Below are 19870 nucleotides of genomic sequence, written 5' to 3' on the forward strand. Positions count from 1 at the left end.
ACTGGCATATTAATGAATGATGCCCTCGTAATGGTTGGGGAATTAGGTCATTCGCTCCAAGTCGTTTCCTCTACCACAATACTTTATTTTTATTTTCAGTAAGTATACCACAGCTCTAATACTGTTGGACTTTACTTTTAAAAGATGTAAATGACTAATCCTATCCCAGGGTTTCATTTGGGAACACAGTTTCTTTTTTTTTTTTTTTCACACACACACACTGTATTTTATTTTTACAAGAGATAAATAGACTGACACCAAGCATTGTACATGGATGACCACAACAAAAGCAACAATGATTGCAATTACCAAACATGAAACACGTTTATACTATGTCATAATATTGACATTCAGTCCAGTAATCCTCCACTGTAACAGCTCCTTTACTTTGCAGTGAAAATTGATTTCTATATTCTTTGCCTCTGAGTCCTTGTGGGATTTTTTGTTTTTGTTTTTAAATGCAAACAGAAAGTCACAAAAATTGTACTCATCCTCATCAGTTCACTCAGTGCCATGTAATTAATTTTGTTTCCATCTTGATCTTTTGTTAGCACTTTTATGAGTTCATCAGTTTTTCATTAGAGTTCTGAAAATGCTTATTCATTCAGTTCAGCAGTACAGTCAGTTACCAGAAACCTGTACTTGTCAGAGTCTTTTCCATGAATTTCTTGAAGATGAAACCCTTTTATAGGAACACATTTGCAAAAGCATCAGAGTACACCAAGAACTGTCTGTAACTGACAAAAGACTTAAAAATGACCTCGGTTAAAGATCTGATGAAAGTTCATAATAATGCAGTTGACAAGAAAATTAGTTATTTCTGAGATATACATTTTAAAATAATAACTAGGATTATGACTTATAACATACCACAACATATAAGATTTTTAGAAATTTCATGTAATGTCTGAAACATTTATATTAACATATTTCCATACAAATAACCCAATGAAAGTTTAGTATTAGTTGTTTGTTTGTTTTTTTATACTGCAGGTTCTTAGTCATCAATTTTACACACATCAGTGTGTACATGTCAATCCCAATCGCCCAATTCAGCACACCACCATCCCCACCCCACCGCAGTTTTCCCCCCTTGGTGTCCATATGTCTGTTCTCTACATATGTATCTCAACTTCTGCCCTGCAAACCGGCTCATCTGTACCATTTTTCTAGGTTCCACATCTACCACAATACTTACCATGCCAACAACCCAACAGATTTTCCTGGGCACGAAATTCCTCAATCCCCTACTGCGCAAATATACAGTAGGGTTTTATTGTTCGGGCGGTGGGGGGAACTTATAAGCAGAACAAAAACAGGGTGCACTCAATCACTCAAGTTTTCAGAGAAGGGGATTAGACCAGACTTAGCTAGATTGTGTGTCCCATGACCAGAGTTCCCGTAGAGAAGGAGCCAGCCTGGAGTGCGTCACAGTTACAGGGATGGTGAGGCAGGGAACGTCTATACTAGTAACAGTGGCAACTGCTTGGTGACAGAAATGGTCGCAGTAGGAGGGGGAGCCTATTTTTTCCATTGAGCTCGCTGGTACCTGCTGAGCTAGCTTTTTACTGAGCTACTGAAAGGGGAAAGGAATGAGTGTCCAGGACTATCCGAATTATTTCTCATCACCTTCTGGATTCCCAACACCTCACTGATCTCCATTCCCAGGTTACGTTTGGACCTTATCATCATCTGGAATTTGTCATAAAAAATCTTAAATGTACAATCTTTCATTCTCTGAACACAAGCTATTGTCCTTCCAGTTCTCACTCATGTGTATCCACCGTACATGCTCTTCAGTTGCATCAAAATCTCTGGTCTGGTGCCCCATTTTCTCCCAGTTCCTACTTGGTCTAAACATCCAAGGTGACCTCTCGGCCTCTCTACTTTTAGGCCACCATCAAAGTACTCTTTATAAAACTCAAGCTTGGTCATGTCTCTTCTCTATTTAAAACATTGTAGTTTGTGCTCTGTTTGGTCAAGGCCATGCGCCTTGACCAGGCCCTTTGGGATTGGGTCTCTGCTCGCCCGCACAGCCTCACGTACTGCCCTTTCCTCCTTGTGCTTCATGCTTCGGAACACCAGACTGCACACGCTTCAAGCCCACCCAAGGTTTCATGCTTCTTGCCTCTGTACTGTCCTCCGTCTAGAATGCCTTTCCTTCATCTCGTCTTCCCAAGAAACTTCTGTTTGGCTTTCTTCTTCTTCCCCTCCTCTAAGCCATCCCTCACATTTACTCCTTTCCAGCCAACCAAGAGCTGAACCACTTCTTGGTACACTGCCATTGTCATGTCAACACACTCTCTTCTCTGTATAATATATCTTCAGGTGTCTGTGCCTCCTCTCAGTCTTAAGGCCCCACAAGAGAAGGGACTTTGTCCTAATCAACTCTTTCCCCAGCACCAGCCACAGTGTCTGGCATATAATCCAGGCCCAGATCAAGTTCTACCTTTTTCATGGACTCTCCCTAGTTTCCTAACCTTCCCTCCTCTGAATCCTACAATTTTCTTCCCTGTATCATTTTTGCCCTAATCATATATTGTCTCATTTCATTATCTTTTAAAAAGTGGCTAAATTCTCTGACAGATTTCATCGGAATCAGAATTTGCATTCATTTAGTAGCTGTTGGCCTTGTATCTCCCTCTCCCCTTCTATCTCTCAGGTCTCAGTAAGGAGTTGGGCTCTGAGCTAGTTTGTCCATCATAAGATGGTGACAGAGGCAGCCCCAGGCGGCCATGTGTTGTACCACCTGACCCTGGGCACCCCTCCTGCTTCTGGGCCACAGCCAGGGATGACTCCCTGATCCAAGGAGAGACAGCTCACTCACAGGCTGGCCAGGTGAAGTCTCTGGCTCTGGCAAAAACACTGCCCAATCTCGGTCAAGCTGGGCCAAGCAGAATCTTACTCTTGGCAATTTTAATTTAGAAATATGGTAGGGTAGCATTTGAGACTAATAAAAAATTGTGCAAACCTGAGGTAGTATGATACAAAAAATATTATGTAAGCCTCATGTATGTACCAACTTTGAAATAATGGAAATATCCCAAACTAGGAACCTGGAGCTACCTGGAATCCTGGTCCACACTTTGGGAAGCCCAGCAGTACAAGGATCTCTACCCCTGGTTTCTCGTCAGCTCCCTGTCTTTGTGACCACCTCTCTTACTGAAATCAGACCCCCACTCATTACAGAGTTTGAGCGGGCATGGGGACTTTCCGCTCTTGTGACCTAATAGTGTAACCAAAGTGCCTAGTACTGTACCTGGTCCATAGCAGGTGCTCAATAAACAGCTGCCTCCTTCTCCTCATTATTATCATTGTTATCAACTCTTTGGTGGCAAAGACAGCTTATACTTCTCTGCATCCCTGTTGGAGTCTAACAGTTCTGGGCTCCAACCTTAACTCACACTTTTGGACGTGGGGCCTTGGGTCCTTGAGCACGTTACCTACATTCTTTAAACCCTGTTTCCAATCTGTCAAACGAGGCTAACAAGATATGCATCCATGGACTGTTGGGCTAAATAAGACCATAAGATGCCTAACCCAGGGCTTGGCACCAAGCAAGCAAGTGATAAATGTTAGCTGCTACTGCTTCCTATTGTTAGTAGTATTAGTCATGCGCCTTAAACACAGTAAATACTTGTTGACTCACTGAAGTCACCGCCCAGAGAAAAACACTTGTTTTTCATTCTCAGTAAGAACCTTTGGGAGGTGACTTGGGCAGGCACTGAGAGAACAGATGTCTCCCATGCAGCATCAGCAAACTCATAACTCAGAAGAACTGATGGGCCGTTCACTTTGCTTGGAACCCCACCCAACCGGCAGAACCTGCTGGGCTATCTCCCAGGCCCACTGATCCTCTGGGGGACTGTGTGCTATCACCCCATGGCTTGCACAGTTCTTCACCTCATATTATTAAACCACCAGCACTGTCTGTGGTCATTTTGGTAGATAATCAAATCTTGTTCATTCAGAATTTCTTTTACTCATTAATGTATTTAACTCTCACTGACTTAAGAAATGTGATTAATGACTTTCTTGGCAGGAGTGGAAGAGCCTTTGCACCTTCCGCAGGTGGCACTGTCACTATATAATCACTTGGAATCATGCAGCCCTGGGTCTGTGCTGGGTGAGGCAGGAGGTGGGTAGGTTTGGTGCTGGGCTGACTGGAGAGAGCCGAGCAGCACACAGCTGACCCGCAGTGGGGTCAGGAGAGGCCAGGGCCTGAGGAGGGCCGTCTTGGGCAATGGCTGCTCTCACACATTCTTCTTTACCCTGTCTTTCTGGTACCTCCCTGCTAGTTATCCAAGGGTTGTGATTTCTTTTTAAAGAAAAAAAACAACCCAATGGGAATTTTCCACCAGCTTGAAATGGTGGAGAACCCCCTACCAAGATAGGGTACACATTTGTACATGAGTTTGAGAACTTGGGAGAAAAGTCAGGCCTTGGCTCCACAGTGGAGGGAGACCCAGTGATCCAAATATTCTGGCAACCACAATGACCGTACGAGAGGGGCCAGAAGTAGATGATCCTCTATGGGCAGGAGGTCGAGTATGTTGTAAATAACTGGTACTTGATAAACCAGGAGAGAGAGCACCAGAATAAATTGCTATTTGATTTAATGATCTATGCCCCTTGAGGATGGTATGTTTTCCAATTCCCAGGGACTGATGATACTGGGGAAACAAGGGAGGGAAGCCCCTCTTCATCCTTCTACTCATCCTCCTTTGCCCACATTTCCTCTTGTGGAAGTACTGGCTACCATGAGGGATTCTAGTTTCAGCTCTGCTTCTTCTTGCAGGCCCTTGTTAGTGGTGTATAAATATTCAACTATTTACATTTTAATTCCTTACCACATGGTTAGACTTGGCTATGAATTTATACATTTTAGTATGAGAAAAATAAGTATTTTGCAAGCAATGCTGAGAAGCCAATATTAGAAAATAAAATTTGCAGGTGGCTTGAGGCAGAACAGGGCTCACTCTGTGGCAGTCTCGTGTGCTGTCTCACTTTCCTCACCCGCCCCTTCATCAACCCAATATGCAGCCAGAAGCTTCTCTGCTGGGGCTTTGATGACTTCCCTGGGGTACGAAGAATAATGCCAAGGCTTTTACTTTGGAAAGGAACAATTATAGTTTTCATTATTTCCTCATTTTAGAGGAGAATTTTAAATTGTCCTCTATTATTTACCCTGCATCCTTATAGAATATCTCATCCTCATCAGAAGACTCCCTGTCGTGTAGCTTCTGTGCCATGTTTTCCTTGCGTGTGGCGTTGAGAGGCCTATACATATCCCTAAGCCAAAGTGGCTGCCTTCTCCCGAAAAAGCCCTCCTGGAACTCAGAAAGGGAAATATTAATTCAGCATCTCCCCTGCTTTCTCTGGCCATAGTACTATATCCCCCTCAAATTTACCTGACTCTCACTTCCCCCTGAGCTTCTCTTATGCAGCAGAAATCGAAAAAAGCCCCTTAGAGGAAAACACACAGAGTAAGTGTTACATATCATTTTTCATCTCTCTCACAATGTGTTATCTCTGGTCTTATTAGGACTAAATGGGTACCTCAGTCCATAATCACAATGAGCAAAATCACCACAGACCCGGGATCTTGAAAATCATCCCATGCATGCTGGCCTTCCAGAAGTTCTCTGTGTCTGTCCAAAATGGCCCCCCGTGTCTCTAGGGAGACCTTTGCATGTGGCTTAGCATGGAGTATAGGCAGGATTTTCAGCCCCGTTCACCTTTCTTGGCCCTTGGCCAAGAGCCCTCGTGCAGAGAAAACACTGCACAGCGGTCTGTGCAGAAACACGTTACTCTCTACATGCGCTTCACACCAGTCTGCTTCGGACTTAGTCGCACGTGCAGCATTTGCTGGGGGGTGTGGCTGTGGGGAGAAGGTGCTTTTATTTTCCTGGCTGCTCTATCCTATCCTATAAGTTGAATCACACCAAGTAAACACCTGAACCCAACTAGCAAAATTATCTATAGCTCTCTGACTTTCATATTGCTGGCTGTCACTCAGGTGTCAGTGAATTGTGAAATCAGTTTAGAGGCCATGACCAGCAGGGAAACACAAAATACTCTTTTTGAATACAAATAGAATAGAAAAAAATCAGAGTGCACGATGTTAGTTTCAGAAACTACTTATGCCCATATAGTATTTGTATACTGAATTGTGACATAAAACGGAGCTTACAGCCCAAGCACAGTGTGATCAGTAGAGAAGTCCTCAGTGGAAAGGGACCATCTTCTTTTTGATAATCACTAGCAGTATGACCATGGGGCAAGATATTTTCCCTTTCTCTTTCTCCATTTCCTTATTATAAAAGAAAGAGACAAACTGCTGTCTAAAGTTTCTCCCGGTTAAAATTCTATGAGGTCTGGATAAAGGGAATAGAGAGTAGGGGCCTGAAAAACAGTAGGGTGAGAAGGGAAGTTTTCTTGCCACTTTACAGAAGGGACTCATAGGTTCTACCTTTCGTCAGCTTTGAGTGAGGCCAGCCCCTAAATCCCCAACCATGTGGCCCTCCCTACCGCAGAGCCTCCGAGAAGGCCTCTGGCCTGGCCTGATGCCTAGGAACCAGGCACCAGGCCAGCAGGAACAGGTACAACCAAAACCTCTCCCCATCCACCCTCTTTCCTTAAAGGACTAGTGAAAGCAGATGAATCTGTGCCAGTCCTGTTCTAACTCAGCTTGGGCTGGGAAGCTAATTCTGCTGATAAATAAATTAGGGTAAACCATTAGGGTAATTAAACATTCTTCCTGCCTTTGGTGAGGAAATGGAAATAGATGAGTTCTAAGTTCTCTAGTTGTAAAATTCTGCTTTAAAAGACCAATATTTACCTTCTGCTTCTTTTTTTATCTTCTCCTTTTGCAATTCTATGAGAATAAATCTGTTCTGAAAGAAAACATGATCATGATTATCCATTACAATTATTTCCAAATCTTTACTCATTCCTTTTTACTTTAAATCTTATCTACTCAGTGAGATGATAACTTTTTTAAGGAAAGGAATTCTAACCTGTTTAATAACCCTTTGACTCTTCCACAGTACCTTAGGGTCTTGCATGCAGCTGGAGATATATTTTATTGACTGTTTTAGATAACGTTCAACAGATAATTCCTAATAAAAATTCTTAGAAGTAGGAAAAGAAAAAAGTATCTAGCAGAAACCTAAGCATTGCTTTAAAGTCAAGAACAAGAGTAGGATGTCCATCATTACTGCTACTATCGATCATTGTGGAGGAGATCTTAATCAGTACGGTAAGAAAAACGAAGTATTGGAAAGGAAGAGACAAACATATTTGCATATGAAATGAGGGACCTAAAAAGACCAAAAGAATCAACCGAAATTTTATTGGAAGTAACATGAGTAAGATGGCTACATACAAAATCAAGAGATCAACATACAAGCCTCAATAGCTTTCCCATATAACACAAATAACTCACTAAAAAACAGAAGAAACATCCCATTTACTATATTAATAAAAATGCATAAAGTACCTAGCAATAAACTTAACCAAAAATTTGTAAGACCTCTGTGATGAAAATATTAAAACTTTTTTGAAGGACATTAAGAAGTACTTACATGGCACGAGATACCATCCTCCTAGAATGTTGTAAAGAGGTCATTTCTCCTCAAATTAACCTACATATTCAATGCAATCCATTTATAGCCAAAATAATTTTTAAGTAAAACCTGGCCAGCTGACATTTGGTAGAGAATATATGTAAGAATAGTTATGAAATGTATGAAAAAGAAGGTCAAAGAGTAGGAACTTGCCCTACCAGATATAAAATATGTTATAGAGCAACTGGAATTAAGCAGTGTGATATTGGTAGTGGTACAGGACAAGATAACTGGATCACAGAATGGAGTCCAGATGAAGATAGTATATTAGACCAGGGAAGAAAGAATAAACCATTCAGTGAAAGATTTGAAAACAATTAGATCTTCATGTAGGGGGGGAAAGTTAGATCCCCTACCTCAACCACACTAAAAAACAAATACAACAAATTCTAGACGGATTATAAAAGTACTTGAAGAAAATATTAGAGATTATTTGTACGTCATGAGGTGACAAAGGCCTGGCTAACAAAATCCACCCCACATGAGCCATGAGGAGAGGACGGGCAGATATGGTGGCAGACTGTCAACACACCTGCTACTCTGAACAGCCCTTGCCCCCTTTTTCCCTGGACTGTTTGTCTTCCTCTTGTTGACTTATAAAACTCTTGGGAGTTCCCTGGTGGTCCAGTGGTTAGGGCTTGGCGCTTTCACTGCTGCGGCCCGAGTTTCAATCCCTGGTCAGGGAACTAAGATCCCGCAAGCTGCACAGCATGGCCAAACCCCGCCACCCGCAAACAAACAAACAAACAAAAAACTCTTTATAGTAAAGAAATACTGGCTTTCATTGAATTCCAGTGTTTCGAATCTTTCCAGTGTTTTTGTCTCTAAGGAGACAAGACAAAAGAGTGGAGTGGGGAGCACAAGCTTTGCAGTCGGGTGAAACTGGCTTCTGCTTTTGGTTTGGCCACTGGGGCCTTACATTGATCTCCTTCATCTATGAAGGAGGGATAGTAATATCATCCTCACAGGACTGTGGGCATTAAATCAGACAATATATGGATAACTCTTCATCTTATGCTTGGCATGAATCAGTGCTAAGCTGGTGTCACAGACAAGATGGTGGAATATATCAAAGGCTCTGCTTGTGGCATCAGGCTCTGAAGGCTCTTTCCCACAATAAGATTATAAAAATATTGCTTTTATTTTTTTCTAATACCTTTATGTGGTCTTTTTTCACATTTATGGAAATATGTTTATTTAAGATGAAAAATGGGGATCTGCTATTCTTTACCCCCCGAATAGTTAGGCAGCTATTCTATCACCATTTATTCATTTTCTCCCACTGATTGGAATATTAAAACATGACATTTCAAAAGTCTTAAGAACACATGGTCTATTGCTGGACTCGATGCTACTTCAAATAAATATTCGGTTGCATGATTCCTCACTGTGGAATGGACATAACGCCTCATCTCTCTTCCATTGAACACCATTAGTGTCTACCATAGGAAGAACACTGCATGGCCCCTGTCCTCAAAGAGCTTATCATATAAGTGGGGAGAGGAAATAACGGTTAGGACTCCTCGCTTTCACTGCCGAGGGTACAAGTTCAATCCCTACTTGGCGAACTAAGATCCCACAGGCCAAAACAAAAGAAAACAAATTCAAGGTTAAACTACATAGAAGTTAGAAACAATAAAAAGGGGACTTTACAGAAATTCTAAAAAAGCAAAAGGCCACATGCCACCTGGAGATGTAGAGGGTACAGTCTGGGCAATGGCCAATGACTAGCAAGCTGACCCCATGCTAGTCCCCAGCCTCCTAGGCTCAGAAATCATACTCTTCCTCACCAAGAGAGAACTCACGTCTTCCTGTTGTGGCAGTCTCACTTTATCAATAGCACAGGATTGATCAAAAATCAGAATGCCAAATTATTACTTGACAATGAGAAATACATCTGTTCTACACACAGGGCGTCCGTGTCTACACAGTCAGAGAATTACCTTCTGTGGAGACAGGCCTCCGTGGCACACTAAAGCACAATCACACAATCGAAGGCTACTTGGTGACAACAGAATTAGAAAAGGAACCAGCTGAATCCAGAATTTAATGGGAAGGCCTGAGGCAGCTGGATCCATCCAGCTCCTCAACAGGCGCAGCCTGTCTAGTGGGCCTGACTCTTCAGTTCTGCTGCCTAAGGTGCCATCTCTACTCTCGGGCAATGTGAGGATGGGCGCTGCCCATGTTGGTCTCTCCTTACCTTTTCTACGCTTTCACTACTGACCAACCCTCCTGCAGACAGACACATTTCTCTTTAGAAGTTAGTACATCATGTCAGGTTTTATTCAAGTCTGATAGGCCAGGAAGCCATTAGTCCTTACACGTCTCTGCTCAGCTCCATGATGTGCTAACCTTGGTGTTTCTCTCTTGGGGGGCTGCCTTTTTAAAAACTGCTTACGGGGCTTCCCTGGTGGCGCAGCGGTTGAGAATCTGCCTGCTAATGCAGGGGACACGGGTTCGAGCCCTGGTCTGGGAAGATCCCACATGCCGCGGAGCAACTGAGCCCACGTGCCACAACTACTGAGCCTGCGCGTCTGGAGCCTGTGCTCCACAACAAGAGAGGCCATGAGAGTGAGAGGCCCGCGCACCGCGATGAAGAGTGGCCCCTGCTTGCCGCAACTAGAGAAAGCCCTCGCACAGAAACGAAGACCCAACACAGCCAAAAATAAATGAATAAATAAATAAATTTATAAAAAAAAAAAAAAAAAACTGCTTACCACTTTTGTGAGTTCTGAGGGGAGGCGACTGCTTTGCTATGGCCCCTAAGAAATGGTGACAAACCTCACAGGACTAGGATCAGGAGGGCTGGAGTATTCAGGGAAGGCTTTATGAAGAAAGATATCTGAACTTGAGTTGGCTTTTGAGAGATTCATAGGACTTCCACAGGCAAAGCAAAATCAAGGAAATTTAGACGGGCAAAGGCACAGACAAAAGTAGGAATGGGTGTGGTGTAACTAGCGTATAGGGAGGAGCTGCTTTGGCTGCAATGGAGGGCTGCCATAACAAGAGAAAAGGTAAATAAAGCAGGTTGGACTGGTAGGGTAGAATCAAGATTGCCAGCTTATTAAAATCACTCTTTTAATGTTAGCAACTGCCTGTTGGGAAAAGTAACAAACCATTATGTAACTGATAAAAAAGGTAAACAGGCTAGCTCCAGGAATAGGCTACTATAAGTATGACATACTTTAGGGTAGCCTGCGGCAGGATTTAACTTGCAGTGTTTTAATGGAACCTATCTACACAATTCCTAATACATTGAAGAAGAAAGCTGCTAAGTAAACCTAAGGAATTGACGAGATCATACTTTTATCTTTTAGGCATATCCTTTTAGCCCTCCCAGGGTGACTGATAGCTCCGTGAGTATGGAGATCATATACCTCTCATCACTTCAGCCAACAAGGAAAGAAATCAACAGTAGACTGAGAGTGACAGGTGACTATATCAAATCAGCATAGTTTTTTGAGTTGAAGAAATTTTACTATCATGTCAACTCTGGCCTTCTTATAAACTTAACTTGTCAAAATAGTCCAATGGCTTGTTATCATGGATCTAATTCCATAGAGATCTCCTGGCAGTGGAGTTCCTTTAAAAATTCGGTGGGGACTTCCCTGGGGGCACAATAGTTAAGAATCCGCCTGCCAGTGCAGGGGACACGGGTTCGACCCTTGGTCTAGGAAGGTCCCACATGCTGCGGAGCAACGAAGTCCGTGCGTCACAACTCCTGAGCCCACGCGTCTAGAGCCCGTACTCCACAACAAGAGGAGCCACGGCAATGAGAAGCCCGCGCACCGCAATGAAGACGCAATGCACCGAAAAAAAGAAAAGAAAAAAAAAATCCTGGGGATATTATTTTCAGTAAAAGAACAAATTGTATCTCAGTCCTCATGACTAAAGAGAAGTATCAAGTAGTAGTAGGTGGAAAGGTGTCTTTCATTCTCAGTTTGTGGGTTCTGAATCTGAAAGAATTATTGTCCTTACCTCAATGAGACAGAGAATTGTAACCAAAATCGTCACTGCTACAGTTACAGATATTGCCAAGATGAGTTTGTTGTTACAGCCACATCCTGGAACTTCTTTTGTGAGCTAAAAAAATAAATGACAATTTTTTAAAAACAAGGAGATACAAGGGATGAAAGCTAACTCTTCTTAAACCTATTCTAAACAATAGCTAACTATTCTTAAACTACTATAGAACCCAATCCTTTCAGGCGAGTAGCTTCTATAAGAACAAGCTAAATTTAATGTTATTAATCTCATCATTAGCCTTTTCTTCTACAATTTATTTATCTACAATTTAGTTGTCTTGTGTTATGTCCTCTTCTCGTCTACCCTAGGGATAGTGGCACACTCTCTAAATGAGCCAAGTGGGAGATCACTGTCTTAGCCAGTTTCATGGCTGAAGATACGATACAGACTAGGAGCCCGTGGTATTCCTGCCTGGGCACGTTCATGGCATGTCCTAAACTGAGTAAAAGTCCAGGTCCCATGTTTCAGGGGTTCTCCTCACCTCACTTGACTCCTGCTCTTTCTGCTCACTCTGGGCTTCTGTGCTCTCACTGACAGAGCTGTCACTTCTCCACTGGTCCGTATCCCATTCCGCTTTGGACACCTTTACTTCTTGCTGCTTGCTGAGAAGCTTCATCAGGAGGCCTGTTCTAGAGATGAGGTTGGCACAGGCCAGCTGCACGTGGGTCTCCGAGCAGTCTATTTTCAGAGTCTGGATAACATGAGAAATGAGCCTTCGCATGTCCTTGTTGGGGATGAGGGACCGCAGCTGCTGCTTTAGCTGAGTTTCAACTTGATCACCCGGGGATGTGAACGCTAGGAAAGTGAAGCCTGTGGGCTTAGAGGATAATTCAGCGCCCGTGTTGTGCTACTCCCATTGTGTTTCGTTGGTGTGTTGAACAGTTGGCATACTGTTGTCTGCAGCAACAGTAGAATGTGCAGTGGAGACGTTCCTATGGGTAGTGTTTCCAGGGCTGGTTCCTCCTGGCAGACTAGAGTTTCCTGTAGAAATAATTTCTTCAGAAACATTTTGTGCAGTATTGTTTTCTGAAGTAGCGTTTTCTATCGAAGGGTCTGAAAGAGAAAATAATTCTGGAAAAGGAATTTCCTGAGCAGTCACTTCTCCTGAAGATGAAACAGCCTCTCGCGGAGGGGAATTTATGAGACTCCTCCCTACAGAGAACGGAGGGCTTGCAAGCATCATTCTATTGGGTGAACTTTTCTTTCTGAACTTTCGACTCCTTTTGACTTTGGGTTTTCTGTGGACCCGATGAGTCCTAATTTTATGGAAGATGTATTTTTTCCCAGAATGTGAGATTAGTTCAAAATCCTTAATATTTCTAACTCTAGCCTTTGCATCTTCTAAAACAAGTAGAGTGTTGGATAAGTCTTTTGATTTGCTTTTAACCTCAGGTGGGGATTTTGGAGGGATGGAGGCAGGAGGCCTGCCCTTGAAGTACTGTTTCAGGGTAGAGGAACCTGCTGCCTTGTCTTCCTTTATGAATGAAGACTCTGCATTGGAGGACTTTCCCACCAGCTTCCTGGGCCTCTGCACCATGAGTAGCTGATTCAGCTTTCTTGGGGATGGCCTCCTGAGCCTTCTTTCTTCGGCAGTGCTCGCCACAGATGGCTGGGCATTCTGTTTCCCCCAGACGCTCTCATCTCCCACTGCTTTGAGGTGCATTTTCTGTAGGCCCCTCGGGCCCTTGAGGACCCTGTTCACTCTCAGCAGCTTTTCCTCTGTACTCTTAGTCTTCGCTAGGCTGTCTTTCTGTGGTTGGGCAGTTTCCAACTTCTTTTGAAAGATGTAGCGTTTATACATGGCACTTAAAAGGTTGGAACGCGTACGCGTGGCAGGTTTTTCTTCCTTTTTCACCTCATCCATTTTTTCTTGAGTTTCTGCATCTAACAAATTTTCCAGAAAATGGAGTTTCCTCAATCTATTTTTATTAGTTGAATTGTTGCGTACACGTTTAACAGAAGGGCTGCTTGTATTGTTTTTCAAAAGGCCCAGCGGCATAGCTCCAGCTTGTGTACTTGAAAAAAGAAGCTGAAGGAATGGTAATAATGTTGATTCCACATCTCCTAGATTTCCCTCTGAGATATAAGGCAGTATGTAATTTCGTGCCCTGATAATATCACTGTCATTATTAAAGTCCAGCTGCTCATTCATGAAGCCTGACAAGCTGACAGCACTTTTATCTGAGGATGCCCTCTCTGACTCAATAGTCAGCTCGGGGCTGTTGTTCTTCTTCCACGCTTGTAACACCTTCATCAACGATCCTTCTGCATTCCCTAGAGATGTTTCTTCATCTCTCAAAAAAGAGGAGACTGTTTTTGATCATTGAAGACTGATGGGACAGCTTTTTGTCAGGCCACAGCCAAATAAATTAGGAATCAGTCAACGTTTGAGTGCCACTTCGGAGAAAAAGAAACCCACACTGAAGCCTATGACTGGCAACAACAAAATGTGAAAAAGGTATCTCTTGAAAAAGTGGCTATCTACTCAGAAAATTCTGTAGCGTGAAATATAGTAACTATATTCAGGATTACTCCACTGGTTCCCAGGGGCCAGTACTCAAGAAAAGCCAAGGCTGGAAGACAAATACTCCCCTACTCAGCTGGACTCTCTGCAGATCTACTGTGACTCCTCACATTCACATACCCCATCCTGTCCTGCCTCAGAGGCAGAGGAGTGTGAGGCTTCCGCTCTCCACCTCTTCAGTGTGCTTGTGTTCTCGCTACTATCACAGATGTCCACGACAACAACCGCCGCTAACAGGTGGTCACCTGGACATTCTCTTCTCCACCCACCCACCGAGTCCTTTGCTCAGTCCCTGCTTCCATATATCCCAGCCGCCATAACAGAAGGCTCTATACAGAAAAAAACACTATGTCCGCCGTGGCTCTTTGCTAAAATTTGGGCAGGGATCTAGGGTATATGTTACGAGAGTTGCCAGATTGTTTGTCAACGTGGAATGTTCAACAAATCAATGGAATAATACTTGAGGTCCTAAAATGCAGAAGGGAGAAAGCAACTTGTGTCAGATGGCTACTTTGCTTTCATTTCATTTTACTTCTAATATTTCCAGCTTTACTTGGGGAACCATCCAAAGCTTATAACTGTGTGAAGGTAATGTGTACCATTGTGTAGCTGGGCTTCTCTTCCAAAAGGATTAAAAGTATTTTGGGTCAGGGTCGAAGGAGGAGGGAAGGGTCATGAGAAAGGAGGAGCATGGGCTTGCAGAGAGCCCCAAAAAGGGGACAGGAGATCGGGGCACTAGGGTCATAGCACTTAACACCTCTGATTTTGTTTTTCCTCGCCTGTAAAAGGAGATGAAAAATGCCTTTTCTGCACACTCCTGGGCGAGAAGGGAGTAATATAATTAGTAAAAAAATTGTTTGGGGCAGTTCCCTGGTGGTCTAGTGGTTAGGACCCAGCACTTTCCCTGCTGTGGCCCGCGTTCAATCCCTGGTTGGGGAACTAAGATCCCACAAGCTGTGTGGCACGGCCAATAAAAAAAAAAATTGTGTTGAAAAATCAGCAATATTGTCTTTATAGAAGTAGCAAAGTGTTATTATATATGACGTGCTCTAGATCACTGAAAGAGACCTGTATTCAAGCTACCTGGGCAGGAAAGCACATTTTGGAAGTCATCAAGTTAGTGCCAATAAATCTAATATATAGAAAAATAGTTGAAAGCCCCTGAGTGTTTTGTGGATAGAAAAGCTTGAGATTCAGAGCAAGTTCAGAGCTGGACAGTCTAAGAATAAACTAGCTCTCCCATCCATTAGAAGGGCTAGGTAGCAGCTTCTGGTTATGGAACCAGAAACTCTCAGGCTCCCAATAGGACATAAAACAGCATCACTTGTACTCTTTATAAAATTGCAGAAACAAAAATATATTTACACCTGTCCTAGAAGACAAAGGGTAGTTGAGACCTAATGTATATAAGATCAGTTTACAAACTGTGATGCACTATACGAATAAGTTCTCATTTGCAGAGAGCACAGCATAGCATATGTGGCCATTAATGTTAATTCCCTTCCCCCTTCCATGCCTTTCTCTTGTTCCTTTATGTATGCGGATCAGTTACATTATTAAGCTAACTATGTACCTGAGCTCTTATAAGCTTAATAATGTAACCAAGAATCTGATTTTTAGCAAGGGGGTAGTTCTTAGAAACTTAGGGAGCTGGAACGCTGAATGAATGAATTAAAATAATGCAATTACATCATTAATTTGAAAATTTATCATCATGGATCAAAAATAAAAATTATTAAAAAATTAAATGAAAATTTAAAAATGTATTATCCCGCAATTGAGACTCACCACAACGTGTGACGTCTGTCAGGCATTCGCTGTCACAACGCAGCTTGACTGTCTTACAGACAACCTCAATAGTATTTTTAAATTGGCAGAGGCAGCAGGCCATACGGCTAGGTAAGATCCTATAAAGGGAAACACAGGTAATTAAATTCGTGGTAAAAGAGTTACTTGAGTAGGTAGAAGAGGTAGGCCAAGGCCACCACAGAGCAGTGCAAAAAGGAGTTCCTGGGGCATATGGACTGGAGAACTGGATAGGGGCCGGTTGGCCAACTGCTGCTCTTGACTGTTGTAAGTAAATATAGAGGAGGAGAGAGGTGCCCAACAGAAGAAGGATTAGGATGGCAGTAGGTATGGTATGCCTAGACAAAAGGGAATAGGGATTAGAATTGGGTGACGTTGATCTGTAGTTTAATTCAGAAGTATCTCCTTCCAACCCGAAAGCCTCACTTGGGGTTGAGAGTACACAGGAAGAAGGCAGACTTCTAAGAAGAGTCTGAATAAGACCGCACCTTCTGGAGTCCTTTTCTCAGTTCCTATTTGTGAGTAGTAATATATTAGAAATCATTCTAGTAAGAAAAAAGCATCGTGTGGTTAAACAATAACAGAGATCGCATTGGCCAAATCTGGACAAAAGGAACATTCCAAAGAATAACATTATCATTATAATAAGGTACAACATAGTTAATTTTTAAAAAAGCACATGAGTTCATAATGATACTCAAAATGAAAAGTGGAGGAGCTCTTCTTTACAGAATAACGTCAGCTAATAAATGCAAAAGGAATGACAGAATTAGGAAAGTGTCATTTTGCAACTATCAATGTAATAATCGATTCAGACAAGGATTATCATTGATGCACAGTTGGGTGAAGAGTTGTTTGAAAGTAGGATCTTCGCTGATCCCAACGTATCACCCCACATATTATTTATCAATTACCAAGGGGAAAAATAACTTTACAATGGAGAGATATGCAACATACCACCTTAGTCAAGTGATCAAACTTAGCACTGGGCCACCTGAAGTGATGAAGTATGAAGAATACATCACCTATATAGTAGTCTTCCCCAAAATGTTTACTTTGAACCTAATGAGGAAACAGACAAATCCAGATTGTGGGGCAATTTACAAGACAACTGGCTTAGACTCTTCAAAAATGCCAATGTCATAAAACATCAAAAAAAATAGTAGGGAAATATTCTAGATTAAAGGAAACAAAGACATGACATGCAATGCCTAATCTTTAACTGGACTCTGTATCAAAACAAAACAGACTTAAACTATGTTATTGGCTTCTGGCCAAGATGAAGTAACAAGGACCAATTTGACCTCCCACCTGAAACAATGAAAACATCAGACAGGACATATGAAACAACAGTTTTCAAGAAACTGGACCTCAGGCAATAAAGTTCAGTGATCCCCAGGAGATGGGAAATAAATGAAGTGATCCCTCTAATTGCCCTACCTTACTTCTCTGAGAGAGTTTCCAGGTCATGGTAAAGGGAAGAGAAGTCCAGGCAGAGACTGGTGGACTCCCTGACTGAGGAAATGGAGCTGAGAGTCTGGGAAAACCAACGTAACCTGAGTTCCCAAAGCAGAGTATCAGAGAGAAAAGAAGTGCACAGACAAAGAACTCTGGAGATATGCAGAGGGATCTCTTGAGAATTCAACAAAGTATTGGTCAGTACATTTGTGTGAGGAATTCCCTGATGCCAGGAAAAGAACCACATGAAAGGATTAACAATAAGAATAACTGGATATCACACAGGGTCGTAGGAATAGTACCTGTTCCTACAAGTCAGACTGCAAAACCTCATGATGCTCAGAAAGGACTTGTCTCCGTAGTTGCATATAGTGAGCTCCAGACTAAAGGCTACTTGGACTCCTACCCAACGAATCTTACACACTAGACCTAAAAGAATAAAATTGTTCTGAGTAACTTAATTTCACCCAAAACAAAGCCCAAGCATTTTACAGGAAGATACATACATACATACATATATATATATATATATATAGCAAACAATAAACTAAACCTCAAAATACCTGGGATCATATGAAAAATTGCCAAGCCTGCAAAGAAGTAGGAAAATATGACCCATACTGAGGAGAAAAGGCAATCAATCAAAACTAACCCATAATCCATACAGATGTTAGAACTGGCAGAAAAGAACCTTTAAAAAGTTATTATACATGAAGAAAAGTTATTACAACTGTATTTCATATGTTAAAAAACCCAGAATAAACACTGAAAATGTTAAGTATAGGCATGGAAAATGTAAAACAGACCCAAATTGTGCTTCTAGAGATTAAAAACAATGTCTAAATGAAAAAGACACTGAACGAGGTTAATGGCAGATTAGACACTGCAGAAGAAAGGGTCAGTGAACATTAAGGCATAGTAATAGAAACTATCCAAAACGAAACAAAAAGAGTCACAAAACAAAACAACAACAAAAATGAATAGGGCCTCAGTGAGTTGTGCAACAACTTCAAGTGGCCTAATACATGGGTACTTAGAGTCCACGAAGGAGAGGAGAAATACAAAAATTTGAAGAAATAATAGCCAACACTTTTCCAAATTGGTAAACACTATAAACCCACAAAGTCAAGAAGATCAGTGAACTTTAAGCATAAGAAACATGGACAAAACTACACCAAGGCACAAAAAATAATCAAATTGCTCAAAACCAGCAATAAAGAGAAAAATTTAAAAGCAGCCAGAGGAAACAACTATACACTACGTACAGAGGAACAAAGATAACAATGACAGCAGAATTCTTGTTGGAAACAATGTAAAGGAGAACTCAGTGGAATAACACCTTTAAAGTAGTGCATTGAATTCTATCAAGCTAGAATTCTATACCCAGATCTGTCCAAACAAAAGCAAAATGAAGACTATCTCAGACATACAGAAGCTGAAAGAATTCATTACTAGTAGACTTTCACTATAAGAAATGGTAAAAGAAGTATTTTTAAGCAGAAGGAAAATGACACTTGTTTGGAATATGGATCTACACAAAAGATTAAGAATACTGGAATTGGGACTTCCCTGGTGGTTCAGTGGTTAAGACTCTGCCTGCCAGTGCAGGGGACACGGGTCCCATCCCTGGTCTCGGAAAGTCCCACAGGCTGTGGAGCAACTAAGTCCGTGCGCCACAACTCCTGAGCCCGCGCGTCTAGAGCCCGTACTCCACAACAAGAGAAGCCACCGCAATGAGAAGCCCGTGCACCGTGATGAAGACCCAACGCAGCCAAAAAAGGGAAAAGGAAACAAAAAAATCCTGGGAATATACTTTTCAGTAAAAGAACATAGTGTATCTCAGTCCTCATGACTAAAGAGAAGAATCAAGTAGTAGTAGGTGGAAAGGTGGCTTTGATTCTCAGTTTGTGGGTTCTGAATCTGAATGAATTATTGTCCTTACCTCAATGAGACAGAGAATTGTAACCAAAATCGTCACTGCTACAGTTACAGATATTGCCAAGATGAGTTTGTTGTTACAGCCACATCCTGGAACTTCTTTTGTGAGCTAAAAAAATAAATGACAATTTTTTAAAAACAAGGAGATACAAGGGATGAAAGCTAACTCTTCTTAAACCTATTCTAAACAATAGCTAACTATTCTTAAACTACTATAGAACCCAATCCTTTCAGGCGAGTAGCTTCTATAAGAACAAGCTAAATTTAATGTTATTAATCTCATCATTAGCCTTTTCTTCTACAATTTATTTATCTACAATTTAGTTGTCTTGTGTTATGTCCTCTTCTCGTCTACCCTAGGGATAGTGGCACACTCTCTAAATGAGCCAAGTGGGAGATCACTGTCTTAGCCAGTTTCATGGCTGAAGATACGATACAGACTAGGAGCCCGTGGTATTCCTGCCTGGGCACGTTCATGGCATGTCCTAAA

General features: G+C 42.0%; 2 protein-coding genes across 6 annotated transcripts in view; both read right to left on the minus strand.

The window, feature by feature from the left end:
• Positions 1-48: 48 nt before the first annotated feature.
• On the minus strand, positions 49-12388 carry LOC130706002 (leucine-rich repeat-containing protein 37A3-like). Of its 3 annotated transcripts, none has more exons than XM_057536791.1 (4): positions 12136-12388; positions 11607-11711; positions 6842-6896; positions 49-737 (listed from the first exon to the last, which is right to left on the minus strand). In XM_057536791.1, exons 1-4 carry the CDS (start codon positions 12373-12375, stop codon positions 646-648), a joined length of 492 nt encoding a protein of 163 aa, XP_057392774.1. In that variant the 5' UTR covers positions 12376-12388; the 3' UTR covers positions 49-645. The 3 variants fall into 3 exon arrangements, with proteins under 3 accessions (XP_057392774.1, XP_057392775.1, XP_057392776.1); XM_057536792.1 differs by having other exon boundaries at positions 50-682; XM_057536793.1 differs by having other exon boundaries at positions 595-5881.
• LOC130706006 (leucine-rich repeat-containing protein 37A3-like) overlaps positions 6872-19870 on the minus strand; it is a 13984-nt gene continuing 985 nt past the window's right edge. The window contains exons 2-4 of one of the 3 annotated variants that reach the window (XM_057536799.1): positions 19385-19489; positions 15967-16085; positions 6872-6891 (exon numbers count right to left, since the gene is read on the minus strand). In XM_057536799.1, coding sequence (XP_057392782.1) covers positions 16074-16085; positions 19385-19489 — 117 coding nt within the window. In that variant the 3' untranslated portion in view covers positions 6872-6891; positions 15967-16073. Of the gene's footprint in view, positions 6892-13913; positions 14052-14505; positions 14647-15966; positions 16086-19384; positions 19490-19870 lie in introns of those variants that run through there. The other 2 variants (XM_057536800.1, XM_057536798.1) reach the window with 2 other exon arrangements.

This window comes from Balaenoptera acutorostrata, chromosome 20 (genome assembly GCF_949987535.1).
Source record: "Balaenoptera acutorostrata chromosome 20, mBalAcu1.1, whole genome shotgun sequence".
Classification (NCBI taxonomy): Eukaryota; Metazoa; Chordata; class Mammalia; order Artiodactyla; family Balaenopteridae; genus Balaenoptera; species Balaenoptera acutorostrata.

Bases quoted from the DNA above. Each gene is read 5' to 3' on its own strand.
- LOC130706002 (XM_057536791.1), bottom strand. From the start codon at position 12,375: ATGCGAAGGCTCATTTCTCATGTTATCCAGACTCTGAAAATAGACTGC. The intron at 6,897-11,606 runs GTAAGGACAATA...GTTTTCTTTCAG, and splicing joins CAATTCTCTGTCTCATTGAG to AACAGATTTATTCTCATAGA. The intron at 738-6,841 runs GTAAATATTGGT...GTCTTTTGTCAG, and splicing joins GATAAAAAAAGAAGCAGAAG to TTACAGACAGTTCTTGGTGT.